Source organism: Oncorhynchus kisutch, linkage group LG6 (assembly GCF_002021735.2).
Source record: "Oncorhynchus kisutch isolate 150728-3 linkage group LG6, Okis_V2, whole genome shotgun sequence".
Taxonomy (NCBI): domain Eukaryota; kingdom Metazoa; phylum Chordata; class Actinopteri; order Salmoniformes; family Salmonidae; genus Oncorhynchus; species Oncorhynchus kisutch.
Genome location: NC_034179.2, coordinates 8,514,123 through 8,532,725, shown reverse-complemented (window position 1 = coordinate 8,532,725; position 18,603 = coordinate 8,514,123). Strand labels below are relative to the sequence as shown.

General features: G+C 43.1%; 1 protein-coding gene across 1 annotated transcript; it reads left to right on the top strand.

Annotated features, from left to right (window-relative positions):
• Positions 1-2,258: 2,258 nt before the first annotated feature.
• Positions 2,259-11,573, top strand: stbd1 (starch binding domain 1). The gene is made up of 2 exons (XM_020468452.2): positions 2,259-2,911; positions 8,975-11,573. The coding sequence occupies exons 1-2, from the start codon at positions 2,638-2,640 to the stop codon at positions 10,591-10,593; spliced, it is 1,893 nt and encodes a 630-aa protein (XP_020324041.1). The 5' UTR covers positions 2,259-2,637; the 3' UTR covers positions 10,594-11,573.
• The last annotated feature ends 7,030 nt before the right edge of the window (positions 11,574-18,603 follow it).

The following is an 18,603-nucleotide window of genomic DNA, read 5'->3' as shown; positions in this document are numbered from 1 at the left end:
ACAAAGTAGAAAATAGTTTTTCAAAAATAAGAAAAACCCTGGAATGAGTAAGTATGTCCAAAATGTTGACTGGTACTGTGTGTATATATACATGTATATAGCATTGCAGACCTTGTGGTCTATTCTGCATACAGTCAGTTCATTTACACCACACAAATCTCCTGTTTCACGATGGAATGTTCCAGATGCCAAAAACCTCAAGGTGATCAGTAGGGAAGGAGGGATGGGCCTTCCCCGAGGATGTCAGATCAAAGCCTTGGCTGAAGCAAACAAATATCAGCTGCATTTTCTTTGTACATGTGGACATGGTCAAGGAAATTGATATAAACCAAATCATTCAGTGGGTTACTCCTGTCTATAACCGCCCCTCTGTCTGCCCTTGGTGGTGCTCTTTGATAGTCATTGAAATAGTCCAGGTCAACCATTTTCCTCCATTGTCAAGGTCAACCTGGGGACCTATATCTATTATTCTGAAGTCAAAACTGACTCAGGCCAGGTTTAATTCAATCCTTCACTTAGATCTAAATGAACTCATCCTGAAATCTGACTTTTTAAATCTAGACTAGGGAAATTCTGAGAGTCTATTTTAAACCATGTCTGAGTAATGCAATTTCAATTTGTCCCGTTTAAAAGTGCAATTTAGTCTAGGATTGGGCTTAATCTGTGTCCGCAAAACTGCCCCTTAGTCTCTTGGGACATTCAATAGCATGTCGAATCTTCATCTGCAAACAGACTTTCGCAGCTTTCCGTGAGTACAGAAAACATCACAAAGAAACAGGCTTCATTGTATTGAAAGTGGAGAGCACTGAATATTATGTTGATATTATCTCTCTGACCTGGGATTTTACTGTTTATTGTCAAATTAATAAATTATTGTATTTATAAATAATGTAACATCATTCCAACATTGTTTAACTTTATGTGGTCCAAATATGGCATTATTCCAACATTTGTGTCATTTAGATCCGTTTTAAAGTGGGACCCTGTTTTACCTACCACTGTGAAGCCACGCAGGACTCCAAATCCATCATCAAGTTTGCTGGCGATAGGACAGTGGTAGGACTGATCACCAACGGCGATGAGACAGCCTACAAGGAGGGCAGAGAACTAGCAGTGTGGTGGAAGGACAACAACCTCTCCCTCAACGTCAGCAAGACCAAGGAGCTGACCGTGGAGTGCAAGAAAAGAGCGGGAGAACGCCCCCACCACACCGACGGGGCTGCAGTGGAGAGGGTCAAGAACTTCCAAATTCCTTGATGTCCACATCACTGATGTTAATGGATGTTGGCTCCCAGCTTGAACTATCGTGGCTAGTTTGACACAGGTGCAAATAATACTTATCTGAACGAGATGTACAACTGCAGCGCATGCACAGACTCCACCATCGATTGACTGGAAAATAAGATTCGATTTAAAGTAGCTAATTTACTCAAGAGTAATAACAAAGTGTCCTAATTTGAAGAGAATATCGATTACAACAACAGTCTGTTTAAAATAAAACAGAGGACTCTGTCCCTGCCGACGCTAAACGTCAATAATGACCCATCGAGATTAATTTGGATTATGCCAGAGTGATATCAAACACAAACTACCGGTAAACAGAAAAACGATTGGCTTTTCATCACATGATGATACTGACGCAATAATACAGATAAACAAATGACGTATTCACGTATGAATGTCCGACACTGGTTTCTGGTCAATGATTTATCCTTGATACATTTGTATATATTTGTTTTACAGTTCAGTAGCCTATTAAGGCCAAATACACGGATTGTGGGACCTACCCCTTTTTTTCCACTAGATGGCAGAAGATTCGTACATTTCCTTTACAGTATGAGTAATGTTGACATGCTGGAAAGGAACGAGTTCTCAATTGTGAGTATTGAAATAAATGGTCATGTCAAATAATAAGATCCCGATTATACTGGATTATTCATGATCAAGGCCCATACCACCCACACACTAATAATGCATATTTACATAAGTGTGAGCAGGTCCACTATAATACAAAAAAAGGCATCAATTTGTATCACAAAGCATCAATTTCCATACAACATGACCAATGCAACACACAATCATTAAAATATTGTTTTAACTATTTTCAAGGTGTGTCTGTCTGCAATTAATTGTATTGTTGTTTGATTGATTGATTTATGTTGTATCATTTTGGTTTAAAATACAGGCTAATTGAGGAGGTGCTTGAGCGAAAGAAATGTGCAATATTTTGATTAGATTGCCTCCCTTGATCAACGCCCAGGACCCAGTTTGGGAAACCCTACCCTAGGCTGCGTTTACACAGTCAGCCCAATTCTGATATTTTTTTCCCCCCACTAATTGGTATTTTGACAAATCACATTAGATCTTTTCACGTCAGATCTTTTTCAGAGCTGATCTTATTGGTCAAAAGTCAAATTACTCAACAAAAAAAAAAATCAGAATTTGGCCGTCTGTGTAAACGCAGCCCATGATTCGAATCAGCCAATTGTCAGCGGGCTCACCTGATTGCAGATCTGAGATGTGTTTGTGCCGCAATAAGAGGTCATTTGGAACGCGCGTGGAGAAGAACACACATGCGTGTTGGTATTCGGGTGTTTATATGCGATCACGTTGCTTGTACCTGGCTCTCTCCTATCGATGACCGAAGCTTCAGAAATGACTATCAAGAAAAGTAAAACCGTCGCGTTTGAGAACCGTGCTGGGGATTTAACTGCGTTGTATTGTATGAGTGATTGGATGATTGCAGTGGTTCTCGCTATTATTGCCATGATGTCTGTATGGGCTGCAGTGATCATATACAGATCTATACAGGCACTGAAAGGTCCGAGAAGAAAGGTTGAAGATGAAACTGAAAAGGACGGAAAGGAGACTACAACCGAAGAAGCACCCCTCTCTTGTGTCGAGTCAACAGGTAAATCAACATTTTATTTGTGTTCCCATTTTCTGATTTGAATTAAGACAAATAAGCAACCATTCGTATAGTAAGGTTATCTTGCTCGTTCTGTTTTGCGCTATGTTATTTTGAAATACACTCCATGATGCTAGATTCCTGCTACAGCCATGCCTACAAACACACGTGTGCGCAGGTCTCCTTCAACTGAGTGCGCATGAGACGGAACTAACGGGATGGTTCACCCAAATTACATTATTTATTTTTTTACTTTTATTCATTTTATTTAACCAGGTAAGTCAGTTAAACAAATTCTTAATTACAATGACGGCCTTGTTCTGGGGGAGAACGATTATTATTGTTTTACCCTGTCAGCTTGGACATCGTATCTAGCAACCTTTTCGGTTACTGGCTCAACGCTCTAACGCTAGACTACCTTGTAGGGAGTCCATGGACACGATGTGATAACAGTCCACGCTTTGCTTCAGTGTCCCTGGCACTTTTAGCATTTGTGGCACAAATCCGATTCATGTCGTGTTTGGTTATTAGTATTTTTCGCATCATGTACAATTTATCTGTAAGTGACTTTGAGCTTCAATGAATTTCAGGTACTTTTGGATGATTTGGACTGGACATGTGGGGGGAAAATGCTAATGGTCATACCGTGAATGGACTTTGTGCCACATGGGATTGTTAGGTGTGTATGTGTTCTAATAAAATTCTCTACAAATGCTACAATGTTAGCATGTGGAAACGTTGTCCGGGAAACTAAGCCAAAGCATTAAGTAATGTTATACCCTGTCCATTGACCGTAAACCAATGTGTAATCTGGGTGAACTATACCTTTTTTGGTTTATGAAAAATATAAAATCTGGTACCCCATCAGAATCAAAAATATTTACTTCGTTGTGCCGAAGCCTGCCAGCAGCCTACCTAACAAAGGTTGTACCATGTCCATTAATAAAACGCATCTCTATACCAAACTTTTGGCCGCAGGTAGCCTAGTGGTTAGAGCGTTGGACTAGTAACCGGCAGGTAGCCTAGTGGTTAGAGCGTTGGACTTGTAACCGGCAGGTAGCCTAGTGGTTAGAGCGTTGGACTAGTAACCGGCAGGTAGCCTAGTGGTTAGAGCGTTGGACTTGTAACCGGCAGGTAGCCTAGTGGTTAGAGCGTTGGACTTGTAACCGGCAGGTAACCTAGTGGTTAGAGCGTTGGACTTGTAACCGGCAGGTAGCCTAGTGGTTAGAGCGCTGGACTTGTAACCGGCAGGTAGCCTAGTGGTTAGAGCGTTGGACTTGTAACCGGCAGGTAGCCTAGTGGTTAGAGCGTTGGACTTGTAACCGGCAGGTAACCTAGTGGTTAGAGCGTTGGACTTGTAACCGGCAGGTAGCCTAGTGGTTAGAGCGCTGGACTTGTAACCGGCAGGTAGCCTAGTGGTTAGAGCGTTGGACTTGTAACCGGCAGGTAGCCTAGTGGTTAGAGCGCTGGACTTGTAACCGGCAGGTAGCCTAGTGGTTAGAGCGCTGGACTAGTAACCGAACGGTTGCAAAATCGAATCCCCGAGCTGACAAGGTTCAGGGGCAGAACGACAGATTTTGACAAGGCAGGCCGTGATTGAAAATAAGAATTAGTTCTTAACCTACTTGCCTAGTTAAATAAAATAAAGTGTAGGATACATTTTAAATATTTGGCAAACTGACCAGGTCCCGGATTCCCGACAGCGTCTTTAAGGCAAAGATCATCGTTAGACTGTAGGCGCATCGTTAAATCTCCACGCGGTTTCCCCAAACCATCTTTAATAAAGTTGCACTTAAACGCTTAGTTACCGATTTTCCTCGGGCCACATGCGAGCAGCTAATTGAGTACGGTAGTTCATTTTTTGCCGTTCTGCGTCACTTTACACACACCGGCTAAACAGAATCAAGATGTCTGTCTCTGACTGCAGATAACTTCGTTCTGAAGTAGACTACAAATAAAAAGTTGCCAACGTCTGCAATTGTTACACAATCAAAGGATTAAAAAATATGCTTCAAATAAATAACCAAGATTGGATGAAGACGAATACATTATAAGCTACATAGTCCAATTGAAATCAATTTGATAATTCAATTGGGGGAATAAAAATATTAGAATTTATTCTCACTTTGACAGCACCTGTTTTGATTTGAACAAAACCATCCATAAATATTTGTATAAATCACCTAACTTATTGGACCTGACCAAAGCGTTAGGTCTTTGAGCAACTGGTATGGTTGGGGAAAGCAACATAGATGAGACTTCATCAATGGAAAACATAATCGTTTGAGTGTTGCGGGTGGTTCTGGTGGCTGGCAAACGAAACAACCCTGAATTAGTGTCTGCCTAAACTGTAAATTAGTTTTTCCTGTCAACAAATTCATATCTAGAATCTCAACACTATCGGCTGTCAAATGTTTATTTGAAAGCAAGGGACAAGTCTGACTCCCAACTTTCGTCTGAGCCACACTGCATTCCTGAGTAAATCCATATGAATTAATTGACTTTTGACTCCCTTTTGATTGAAATGACTTTCCATACAGGAAGTGGGCAGTGACTCATGGTGGGGTGGGGTATTCAAAACCTTAGGTTAACTTTGAGCCCCTTTTTTTTATCCCATGACTGTTTGAGCATTCAGGTCAAGTCACTTCCTGAGCACTTCTAAAACGGGCAAATGCGTATAGAAGTGTTTGCTAAAAGTCGAAGGGTGCTGTCCAACAGTGATTTGAATTCAAATAGATTTACCCTTTTGCTGTGTCGCTGGATTACGTCGTAGACCACGCGCCGCAGGAGTCTCTTCCTAATGTCATTCCATTGCCTAACACAGCAGGATTGTGGTGTGGTTTGGACAAGTCGGATTCCAACGTATATTTGACAGCGACGGACATGTTTTACCCGACGACTGGCAAGTAGTTTTCCTAGAGATTATATATAAACTTGCATTTAACTTTTTTGTTGGTGAAGTGGAAACTAGGGTGTAAGGCTCTGTTTAGCCACCAGGATGACCCGCAACTAAACTCAGCAAAAAAACAACATTTTACTGTCAACTGCATTTTATTTTCATGAAACTTAACATGTGTAAATATTTGTATGAACATAACAAGATTCAACAACTGAGGCACAAACTGAACAACTTCCACAGACATGTGACTAACAGAAATGGAATAATGTGTCCCTGAACAAAGGGGGGGTCAAAAGTAAGTCCGTATCTGGTGTGGCCACCAGCTGCATTAAGTACTGCAGTGAATCTCCTCATGGACTGCACCAGATTTGTCAGTTCTTGTTGTGAGATGTTACCCCACTCTTCCGCCAAGGCACCTGCAAGTTTCCTGACATTTCTGGGGGGAATGGCCCAAGCCCTCACCCTCCGATCCAACAGGTCCCAGATGTGCTCAATGGGATTGAGATCCAGGCTCTTCTCTGGCCATGGCAGAACACTGACAGTCCTGTCTTGCAGGAAAGCACACAGAATGAGCAGTATGGCTGGTGGAGTTGTCATGTCAGGATGAGCCTGCAGGAAGGGTACCACATGAGGGAGGAGGATGTCTTCCTGTAACGCACAGTGTTGGAATTGCCTGCAATGACACTCAGTTCGATGATGTGACACACCGCCCCAGACCATGACAGATCTCTAAATCGATCCCGCTCCAGAGTACAGGCCTCGGTGTAACGCTCACTCCTTTGACGATAAACGTGAATCCGACCATTACCCTGCTCAGACGCGACTCGTCAGTGAAGAGTACTTTTGCCGGTCCTGTCTGGTCCAGCGACGGTGGGTTTGTGCCCATAGGCGATGTTGCCTGTGATGTCTGGTGAGGACCTGCCTTACAACAGGCCTTCAAGCCCTCAGTCCAGCCTCTCAGCCTATTGCGGACAGTCTGAGCACTGATGGAAGGATTATGCGTTCCTGGTGTAACTCGGCAGTTGTTGCCATCCTGTACCTGTCCTGCAGGTGTGATGTACCGATCCTGTGCAGGTGTTACATGTGGTCTGCCACTGCGAGGACTATCAGCTGTCCGTCGGCGTCTCTCAGTACGGCCATTGCAATTTATTGCCCTGGCCACGTGTAGTCCTCATGCCTCCTTTGCAGCATACCTAAGGCATGTTCATGCAGATGAGCAGGGACCCTGGGGCTCTTTCTGTGTTTTTCAGAGTCAGTAGAAAGGCCTCTTTAGTGTCCTAAGTTTTCATAACTGTAACCTTAATTGCTTACAGTCTATAAGCTGTTAGTGTCTTAACGACCGTTCCACAGGTGCATGTTCATTCATTGTTTATGGTTCATTGAACAAGCATGGGAAACTGTGTTTAAACCCATTACAATAAGCATGGGAAACTGTGTTTAAACCCATTACAATAAGCATGGGAAACTGTGTTTAAACCCATTACAATAAGCATGGGAAACTGTGTTTAAACCCATTACAATAAGCATGGGAAACTGTGTTTAAACCCATTACAATAAGCATGGGAAACTGTGTTTAAACCCATTACAATGAAGATTTGTGAAGTTGGATTTTAATTATCTTAGCAAGACAGGGTCCTGAAAAAGGGAAGTTTCTTTTGTTGCGGATGATCCCGTTCTATTAGAATAGATCGTAATTTAGGTCGCATGCTCCAAACCAGTCTAATTGGAGTGAATGGCAGAACCGCTATATCAACGCATGCTCCAAACCAGTCTAATTGGAGTGAATGGCAGAACCGCTATGTCAACGCATGCTCCAAACCAGTCTAATTGGAGTGAATGGCAGAGGTGTAGTCGGGGTTATTCAAATCTGACCCGTGTAGCCAGTTTCATGTTTGTCTTTCCTAATAGCGTTTTATAATGGGACTAATTCAGACCTGGGACACCAGTTAGAATAGAAACCCAGCGGTACTGTGGCCCTCCAGGCTGACTTCTGAATATCCCTGGACAAGTGCTATAAACAAAGGCATGTTACATATCAGAAGTGTTATAGAATTGTCAGCCTAAAATTGTCTTTATAATTATAGTTTGTTTTAATACCACTTTTCTGCAGTATAATCTATTGGCGGCAATCTCTCAGACCATAAACGTCTCTTGGAAGCTGAGTTATTACACTGAAATAAACTCAATGTACAGTTTTCATGAGCTGATATATGATTTTTCCCTATGCACAGAGTTTAATTCAATTTTGCGCACATTTGTGTACATCCATGTTTTAGTGATAATTTCTCCTTTGCCAAGATAATCCATCCAGCTGACAGGTGTGGCATATCAACAAGCCATTACAACATGATCATTACACACAAGCCTTGTGTTGGACAAAAGGCCACTCTGAAATGCCACATGTCTCAAGATTTGAGTGTGCGTGTGCGGTTGGCATGGTAACTGCAGTAATGGCCACCAGAGCTGTTGCTAGAACTTAATGTTAATTTCTCTACCATAAGCCTCCAACGTCGTTTTAGAGAATATGGCAATACGTCCAACCGGGCGTTGTGAACAGTGCCCCATGCTGGGGTTATGGTATGGGCAGGCATAAGCTATGGACAACCAACACAATTCAATTTTTTCGAATGCAATTTTGAATGCAGAGATACTGTGACGAGAGCCTGAGGCCTGTTGTCGTGCCGCTCATCCACCGCCGTCGGGTTTCCGTATGATAATGCACGGCCCCATGTCGCAAGGATCTGTACACAATTCCTGTACACAATTCCTGGACGCTAACTATCCTAGTTCCATGGCCTGCATACTCACCAGACATGTCACCCATTGAGCATGTTTGGGATGCTCTGGATCAATGTTTACGACAGCGTGTTCCAGTTACCACTAACTTCGCACAGCTATTGAGTGGGACAGCATTCCACAATCAACAGCCTGCACATAATCTTTGACTTCGTTGTTCAATGTGATCTTATCACAGCACTGGCTGACCATGGTTGACCAACTCCCTTACCAAAACAGCTGACTTTATAAAAAATAAAAAAATGTTTTAAATACTGTCATGAAGGTTCTTGTCATTATATTCCTAAATCGATTTTTATTTTATTTTTATAATTTTTTTAGATTGTGAGGATGTAGACTGATCACTAATTTTGCATCTGCTTCTATTCTAGAGGAGACTGATGTGATTCCAGAGGCACTGGAGAGCTGGGCTGGAGAGGGATGGAAGAGGGAGCCCATGGTACGGATTCCAACAATCGATGAGGATGTAGAACCCATTGAGGGTATCCCAACAACCAATGAGGATCTACAAACCCTTAGACGGAGAAGAACGACGAAGAGCGACGGTCCTTATGCTGAGTTTCACCTCTGCTCTCCACCTGAAGAGCACCAAGGCTTATTTCATCATTATGAAGGCCTATGTCAGGTCTGTGGAGGCTTGTGTCAGGATGACACACGGTCTCGGACTGACAATACCCTGGATGAGGAGGAACAAGCTACCAGTCACCATTCCCTCAGTGACATAAACAGTCAATCTGGACAGACGAAGGCTACAGACTTGTATAACCCGGAAGAGGAGGGTTTGAAGGAAGTTGAACTGAGGAATGATTGTCAGCGCACCGAGGAGTCTGTGGCTAGCCATCCACTTACCTTTGCCAACAACCCTCAGGAAGCTCCACAAGTCAATGAAAATCTCCCTGACATGTTGACTGACTCTGGTCTACAAGAACCTGACCAACTGTCTGTTACGGAGATCCAGGAAGGAAAATGCCCAGGCGCTGTCATGATGACCAGCCATGTGGCGGACTATGAGAAGTCTAGAACCATGGAGGATGACATGGAAGCGATGGTTGAGGATCTCTACAGTCACTTCCCGCGAGTGGACGATCGTTCAGCAGGTTTCGAATATTGTGACGTGGCAAATGCATGGGTGGCGAAAAGAGACGCTCGTATTCCAGCTTTAAGCCTGTTGTCAACAGGGATTGACCCTACAGCGAGGATGACGAGCAACCCCCAGGAAGTGTTTGACCAACAGCCAGACAGTCTCTGCACTGATCCCAACAGAGACGGTGTTCTTCGTGACAACGCGATGGAAGGGCTAAGCAGGGAGCCGACGGAAACTCGAGACACCCATGTGATTTCAGAGCAGAAGGGAGAGGGGGTTGATAAGCGCATGGACACACGGGTAGAGAGCAGTTGTCAGGAAGTTGAAATAAACATCATGGAAGCCACTATGGACTACAATGAATGGATGACTGTAAGTGTCACAGATGCAGAGGGTAACGCTGACACTCCCCGGGTGAGGATAAGCCACTCGTCCGACTGCTCTGCCGAGGCGAAGCATCATCCCACAGAAACGCAGCACAATGCAGACGATTCAACAATCACTGAAACGCCCACATCAAAGGTCAAAGAAGCTGAAACCACACCTGTATCACTAGATGGAGACCTGCAGGAGAATAAAATGGAAGCTGTGCTTCCTAATGAACCCCATGCAGTACAGGTGAGGTTCTGTATCCACTATCACACCCTGTCTCCCCGGCAGGAACTGGCTGTGACTGGGAACCAACCGGAGCTGGGGACCTGGAAGGACTTCGTTCCGCTGGAGAGGGGCCAGGACGGGTTCTGGGCCAGCTGGGTCGCCCTCCCTGCGGAGAAACTGGTGGAGTGGAAGTTCGTTCTGGTGGAGAATGGAGAAATCCAACGCTGGGAGGAGAGTGAGAATAGACACCTGGAAACGGGTCATGGCGGTGGCGTGGTGAACCTCAACAGGTGGTGGGGCATCCTCTGAGGGCGCAACCAGTGGGAGAAGTGAAGTGTACTAGTAATCTATTCTAAGTGGTGTTAGTAGTGTGTGACTCTTGCATAGGAAGAGGACTGACTGGCGCAAGGGGTCGATCATAGAGGACTTGGTTGCGTCCCAATTTCTTACCCTTCACCCTGTGCACTAATTCACTTTTTTTTTCTTTGCATTTTTAAAAAGCAGTTTCCAACATATTCCATACTCCGATCCTTTACTTTTTACAGGGAAGTAATTGAGTGTACACTTTGGGTAAAGTATCTAATCAGGGCTCTGGTCCTTTTTATGTACTGTATTATAGCAACACAACTATTAATCAAGTGGACACGTCTTAAGTCAATGACGTAATGCAAAGGTAGAGTTGGATGAATGTCAATTTAGTATGGCGCTTGGATGTTGTCCAATGTAGGATGATGATTCACTACTTTGACTAGAGCAGCTCTGTACTATGTTAGGCTTTGACACCAGCATTATTTGTGCTGTGGCAGTATAGCAATAATCACTGCAATAAGTGTTATTCAAGTGTTTTACATGTTTTACTGCAGTTACTCAGGCTGTCTTTTTGTGATTGTGAAATGGGCTGTTTATATTTACCAGAAATAGAAGTGTACTCGTAAACCGTCAACCGATATAGGTCAGCGACTTGTTATTATGCAAATACTGTGATGCTGGAATTTTAAATGTCATATCTCTACATCAGATCTTAGCCTTCTTGAATTATATTTGTATCTAGCTTCACCAGGTCCCTTAACTGTTTTGATAATACATTTATCAGTGTTCATGAATGTTTTTGACATGTTTACTCACTTTGGTTTGGTTAGATTTTATTTTAGCACAATTGATGGTGTCTTGGTTCTAATCTTTTAATAATAAAATGTATGATTGCAATGTGGTTAATGTACTACTGTTATATAGTTAGCTTAAGTAGTGTTCTGTCCCATTACCCAATAAACAAACATATTTTCCTGGAATGCAGTCCTTCCTAGACTCTCATTCTTATTGTAGGCATCCCAAAGTATTTCCAGACTCTCATCCCAAGGCCTGTTAAAATGGATTTGGTATGAGGCCATTATAAACTGTGTGGTTTGGGTCCTGGATGTTATACACAGCTGAAAAGCCACCTCGGCCAATATCAGACAATACACCTAGAGTATGACGTAAACTTACTTTGGGAAGTTCATAGTAGCAATTAGTGACTGGGGGGGCAAGTTATATTGGCCAACATTCGACATCCCCTTGGGGTTTATTGCCTAATTATGTACTTTCATGTATGTGAACTTATGTTGACTGTCTCCTTTCAAAATCCTGCTCATTGGTCTGGTTGCCCCCCTGCTTTGCTGTTATAACAGCCTCTACTCTTCAAGGTTTTCCACTAGATGTTGGCACATTGCTGTGACTTGTTTCCATACAAGCACATTGGTGAGGTCGGGCACTGTTGGCTTTTTTTTTTTTTTTTAAGACCTGGCTCGCAGTCTGTTCCACATCATCCTGATGGGGTTGAAGTCAGGACTCTGTGCAGACCAGTCAAGTTCTTTCTCACTGATCTCAACAAACCATTTCTATTTGGACCTCGCTTTGTGCACGAGGGCATTGTCATGCTGAAACAGGAAAGGGCCTTCCCCAAACTGTCACAAAGTTGGAAGCACAGAATTGTCTAGTGTCATTGAATGCTGACTCATTAGGATTTCCCTTCACTGGAACTAAGCCAAGCACGAACCATGAAAAACAGCCCCAGACCATTAACTCTTCCTCAACTTTTGTTGGTGCTATGCATTAGGGCAGGTAGTGTTCGATTTGGCATCCGCCAAACCCACATTTTCCATCTGACTGCCAGATGGTGAAGCGCGATTTCATCACGCCAGAGCACGCGTTTCCACTACAGAGTCCAATGGCAGCGAGCGTTACACCACTCTAGCCTAGTGGTTAGAGCGTTGGCCTAGTAACCGAAAGGTTGCAAGATTGAATCACACTGGTAAAAGGTACGACTGTGTTTTGCCCTTGAACAAGGCAGTTAACCCACTGTTCTTAGGCTGTCATTGTAAATTTGTTAACGGACTTGCCTAGTTAAAGGTAAATTAAATGGTGATGTTAGGCTTGTGTGCAGCTGCTCGGCCATGGAAACCCATTTCATGAAACTCCCAACAATTTATTGTGCTGATGTTGCTTCGAGGCAGTTTGGAACTTGGTAGTGAGTGTTGCAACCAAGGACAGATTTTTTTTTTTTTAAGTGCTGCAGTCATGTTCTGTGAGCTAATAACCCTCCCCCATGACTGGGACGTAGAGGGTTCAGAGTTCATTGCACTATGAGAAGTCTGTCCATAGTCCAGTGGTCAAGCAGAGCTATTGCCACAGCTGGTGTGATCAAAAGGTTTTCAGTGACTTTCAAAACAGAAGTTCAGTGACCTAGTGCCCATTGGCCTAGTTTAAATCAAATCAAATTTGATTAAAATACACATATTTAGCAGATGTTATTGTGGGTGTAGCGAAATGCTTGTGTTTCTAGCTCCAACAGTGCAGTAATATCTAACAATACACACAGATCAAGAATGAAAGCTGACAACACACCGCTGAGACCCTGCCGAACTACTGCGGTCCATTCGGATAAAGGGAGATCAAGAATTGGAAAAGGGATCCTTGTGTATGCTGTAAAACTGGATTTTGCAATTGCGGTGGATCCTGCAAGTGCTCCAACAGTGCATGCACCAGTTGTCAGAAAGAAAGTTGCTGCGACTGCTGTCCCTCCGGCTGCAGCAAGTGTGCCTCAGGTTGGTGTGCAGGGGCAAGACCTGTGATACCAGCTGGCCCGGTGTATGACTGTATCACAATGCAGTCCATTCCCTATGACTGACATCACAATGCAGTCCATTCCCTATGACTATGACATCACAAAGCAGTCTGGAATTAAGAAATATATAAATATTAGTACGAGCAATTTAAAAGTCTGGTGTATAGTTTATTACACTTTTATTTTCACCTTTATTTAACCAGGTAGGCCAGTTGAGAACAAGTTCTCATTTTCAACTGCGACCTGGCCAAGATAAAGCAAAGCAGTGCGGCACAAACAACAGAGTTACACATCGGATAAACAGACGTACAGTTTATAACACAATAGAAAACTCTATATACAGTGTGTACAAATGTAATTAGGGAGGTAAGGCAAAATAATAGGCCATAGTGGCAAAATAATTACAATTTAGCAATTAACACTGGAGTGATAGATGTGCAGAAGATGAATGTGCAAGTAGAGATACTGGGGTGCGAAGGAGCAAAAAATATAACACTATGGGGATGAGGTAGTTGGGTGGGCTATTTACAGATGGGCTGGTTTTCTGGTTACTACGTGATTCCACGTGTGTTACTTCATAGTTTTGATGTCTTCATCATTATACAATCTAGAAAATAGTAAAAATAAGGGAAAACCCTTGAATGAGTCGAAGTGTCCAAACTTTTGACTGGTACTGTTTATATATGTATGTATATGTGATGTAAAGACATGGTCAGTATGTGGATAGAATATTTAGTGTATCTGTAGAATACGTAGGATAGAATAGTATAGATAATAGCAATAGTTGAATAGGATGGCCTTGACTAGAATATAAAATGAGTAAAACAGTATGTAAACATTAAAGTGACCAGTGATTCCATGTCTATATACATAGGGCAGCAGCTTCTAAGGTGTAGGGTTGAGTAACCGAGCGGTAGCCAGCTAGTGACAGTGACTATGTACACCTCCTCCCTGTAGGTTGTCTAGTAATCTGGCCTACTACTATTGTGTGAACAGGGAGTACAGGTGGGGGCAGGGCATGAAATAGGGTGCAGGCCAGGCAGCAGGCTGTTAGCCAGCCTGCCAGCATAGTGGAGTCTGCTCAGCATAGGCGGAGTCTGCTCAGCTCAGCTATCCCCATTGAGACCGTGTCTGTGCCTCGACCTGGGTTGGGCATAACTAAACAGGCGGTGTTCGCCTTAGCAATCTCACTAGGATAAAGACCTCCTCCATTCCTGCCATTATTGAAAGAGATCGTGATACCTCACATCTCAAAATAGGGCCATTCAATGTTAGATCCCTTACTTCAAAGGCAATTATAGTCAATGAACTAATCACTGATCATAATCTTGATGTGATTGGCCTGACTGAAACATGGCTTAAGCCTGATGAATTTACTGTGTTAAATGAGGCCTCACCTCCTGGTTACACTAGTACCCATATCCCCCGTGCATTCCGCAAAGGCGGAGGTGTTGCTAACATTTCCGATAGCAAATTTCAATCTACAATTTTTTTTAAACGTTTTCCTCTTTTGAGCTTCTAGTCATGAAATCTACGCAGCCTACTCAATCACTTTTTATAGCCACTGTTTACAGGCCTCCTGGGCCATATACAGCGTTCCTCACAGAGTTCCCTGAATTTCTATTGGACCTTGTAGTCATAGCAGATAATATTCAAATTTTTGGTGACTTTAATATTCACATGGAAAAGTCCACAGACCCACTCCAAAAGGCTTTTGGAGCCATCATCGACTCAGTGGGTTTTGTCCAACATGTCTCTGGACCTACTCACTGTCACAGTCATACTCTGGACCTAGTTTTGTCCCATGGAATAAATGTTGTGGATCTTAATGTTTTTCCTCATAATCCTGGACTATCGGACCACCATTTTATTACGTTTGCAATTGCAACAAATAATCTGCTCAGACCCCAACCAAGGAACATCAAAAGTCGTGCTATAAATTCACAGACAACACAAAGATTATTTGATGCCTTTCCAGACTCCCTCTGCCTACCCAAGGATGTCAGAGGACAAAAATCAGTTAACCACCTAACTGAGGAACTCAATTTACCCTTGCGCAATTAATCAAATCAAATCAAATTTTATTTGTCACATACACATGGTTAGCAGATGTTAATGCGAGTGTAGTGAAATGCTTGTGCTTCTAGTTCCGACAATGCAGTAATAACCAACAAGTAATCTAACTAACAATTCCAAAACTACTGTCTTATACACAGTGTAAGGGGATAAAGAATATGTACATAAGGATATATGAATGAGTGATGGTACAGAGCAGCATAGGCAAGATACAGTAGAAGATATCGAGTACAGTATATACAGTGCCTTGCGAAAGTATTCGGCCCCCTTGAACTTTGCAACCTTTTGCCACATTTCAGGCTTCAAACATAAAGATATAAAACTGTGTTTTTTTGTGAAGAATCAACAACAAGTGGGACACAATCATGAAGTGGAACGACATTTATTGGATATTTCAAACTTTTTTAACAAATCAAAAACTGAAAGATTGGGCATGCAAAATTATTCAGCCCCTTTACTTTCAGTGCAGCAAACTCTCTCCAGAAGTTCAGTGAGGATCTCTGAATGATCCAATGTTGACCTAAATGACTAATGATGATAAATACAATCCACCTGTGTGTAATCAAGTCTCCGTATAAATGCACCTGCACTGTGATAGTCTCAGAGGTCCGTTAAAAGCGCAGAGAGCATCATGAAGAACAAGGAACACACCAGGCAGGTCCGAGATATAGTTGTGAAGAAGTTTAAAGCCGGATTTGGATACAAAAAGATTTCCCAAGCTTTAAACATCCCAAGGAGCACTGTGCAAGCGATAATATTGAAATCTACCAAGACCTGGCCGTCCCTCTAAACTTTCAGCTCATACAAGGAGAAGACTGATCAGAGATGCAGCCAAGAGGCCCATGATCAATCTGGATGAACTGCAGAGATCTACAGCTGAGGTGGGAGACTCTGTCCATAGGACAACAATCAGTCGTATATTGCACAAATCTGGCCTTTATGGAAGAGTGGCAAGAAGAAAGCCATTTCTTAAAGATATCCATAAAAAGTGTCATTTAAAGTTTGCCACAAGCCACCTGGGAGAAACACCAAACATGTGGAATAAGGTGCTCTGGTCAGATGAAACCAAAATTGAACTTTTTGGCAACAATGCAAAATGTTATGTTTGGCGTAAAAGCAACACAGCTCATCACCCTGAACACACCATCCCCACTGTCAAACATGGTGGTGGCAGCATCATGGTTTGGGCCTGCTTTTCTTCAGCAGGGACAGGGAAGATGGTTAACATTGATGGGAAGATGGATGGAGCCAAATACAGGACCATTCTGGAAGAAAACCTGATGGAGTCTGCAAAAGACCTGAGACTGGGACGGAGATTTGTCTTCCAACAAGACAATGATGATCCAGCACCTGAGGTGCTGACTTGCAGCACCCTCAACAACTACTGTGATTATTATTATTTGACCATGCTGGTCATTTATGAACATTTTAACATCTTGGCCATGTTCTGTTATAATCTCCACCCGGCACAGCCAGAAGAGGACTGGCCACCCCTCATAGCCTGGTTTCTTCCTAGGTTTGGGCCTTTCTATGGAGTTTTTCCTAGCAACCGTGCTTCTACACCTGCATTGCTTGCTGTTTGGGGTTTTAGGCTGGGTTTCTGAACAGCACTTTGAGATATCAGCTGATGTACGAAAGGCTATATAAATACATTTGATTTGATTTGAGCACACACCATTGCGGGGCCCCAGTGTTGAGGATTAACGTAGTGGAGGGGTTGTTTCCTACATTCACCACGTGGGGGTGGCCCGTCAGGAAATCCAGGACCCAGTTGCACAGGGCAGGGTTCAGACCCAGGGCACTGAGCTTAAAGATGAGCTTGGAGGGTACTATGGTGTTGAATGCTGAGCTGTTGTCAATGAACAGCATTCTTACATAGGTATTCCTCTTGTCCAGATGGGATAGGGCAGTGTGCAGTGCGATAGCGATTGCATCATCTGTGAATCTATTGGGGTGGTAAGCAAATTGAAGAGGGTCTAGGGTGACAGATAAGGTAGAGGTGGTATGATCCTTAACTAGCCTGTCAAAGCACTTCATGATGACAGAAGTGAGTGCTACAGGGCGATAGTCATTTAGTTCAGTTACCTTTGCTTTCTTGTGAACAGGAACAATGGTGGACATCCTGAAGCAAGTGGGGACAGCAGACTGGGATAAGGAGAGATTGAATATGTCCGTAAACAGTCCAGCCATAGGAAGAGAGCAGCAGAATGGAGTCGTGATCTGATTTGCCAGAGAGGGCTGGGGAGGGCCTTGTAGGCATCCCCGGAAGAGAGGGTAACAATGGTTGAGAGTTTTTGAAGCTACAGGCAATGAATGTGTTGATAGAACGTCGGTAGCGTTTTCCTCAGATTTCCTTTATAAAAATCCCCAGCTACAATAAATGCGGTCTCAGGATATGTGGTTTTCCAGTTTCCATTGTAGTTCCTTGAGGGCCCAGATATTGCTGTCTCATCGGTAAGAAGAGGTTGTGGGCCTAATTTCCATTGGGATCACATACTGAAAATGATTGCATAACCATCAAATGAATCAGTCTACACCAGAGTGCCCATGACACTTGATTTCTCCCTGCAGCTTTATAGAGGACCTCAATGCAAACAGATCTCTTGAATGTTTTGTATATGTACCATCCACAATTTTGGTATCTTTTGCCCGATGTATCATTTTATTTTTTTTGAATTGTCAAATCAAAAATTCCTTTATAAGACACTGCGAAGTACAGTGTGTATGCTATAACTTCCTCCTCAAGGCTCAGAGTAATCCTTTATTTACAGGACTTCACACAGAGGTAAGTTGCACTGGGATCAGCGCTCACTCCTTGCTAAGGCAGAGGTCTTAACACTGAGTAACTGACTGTTTTCTATTTGACAGGCGGACTACAGCATGTGACTGTCACATGAGGACAGTGAAACCCTGGTTGTGTTCAGTAGGGGGCACTGTAGCAAAACTTTTAAATAAAAAATAAAATGAATGTTTCCCTCCCTGTTTCAGTCAATGTTTACCCATTTAGTAATGAACACGACCCTGACTTTCAACACATCGTGTCTCTGTTTCCTACATGGGCTGATTGACAGGACAGTGGCCTTCATCTTAAGCATGTGAGGCATGTGACCATGTGACCCCTCTCACCATGCTGACCCCTT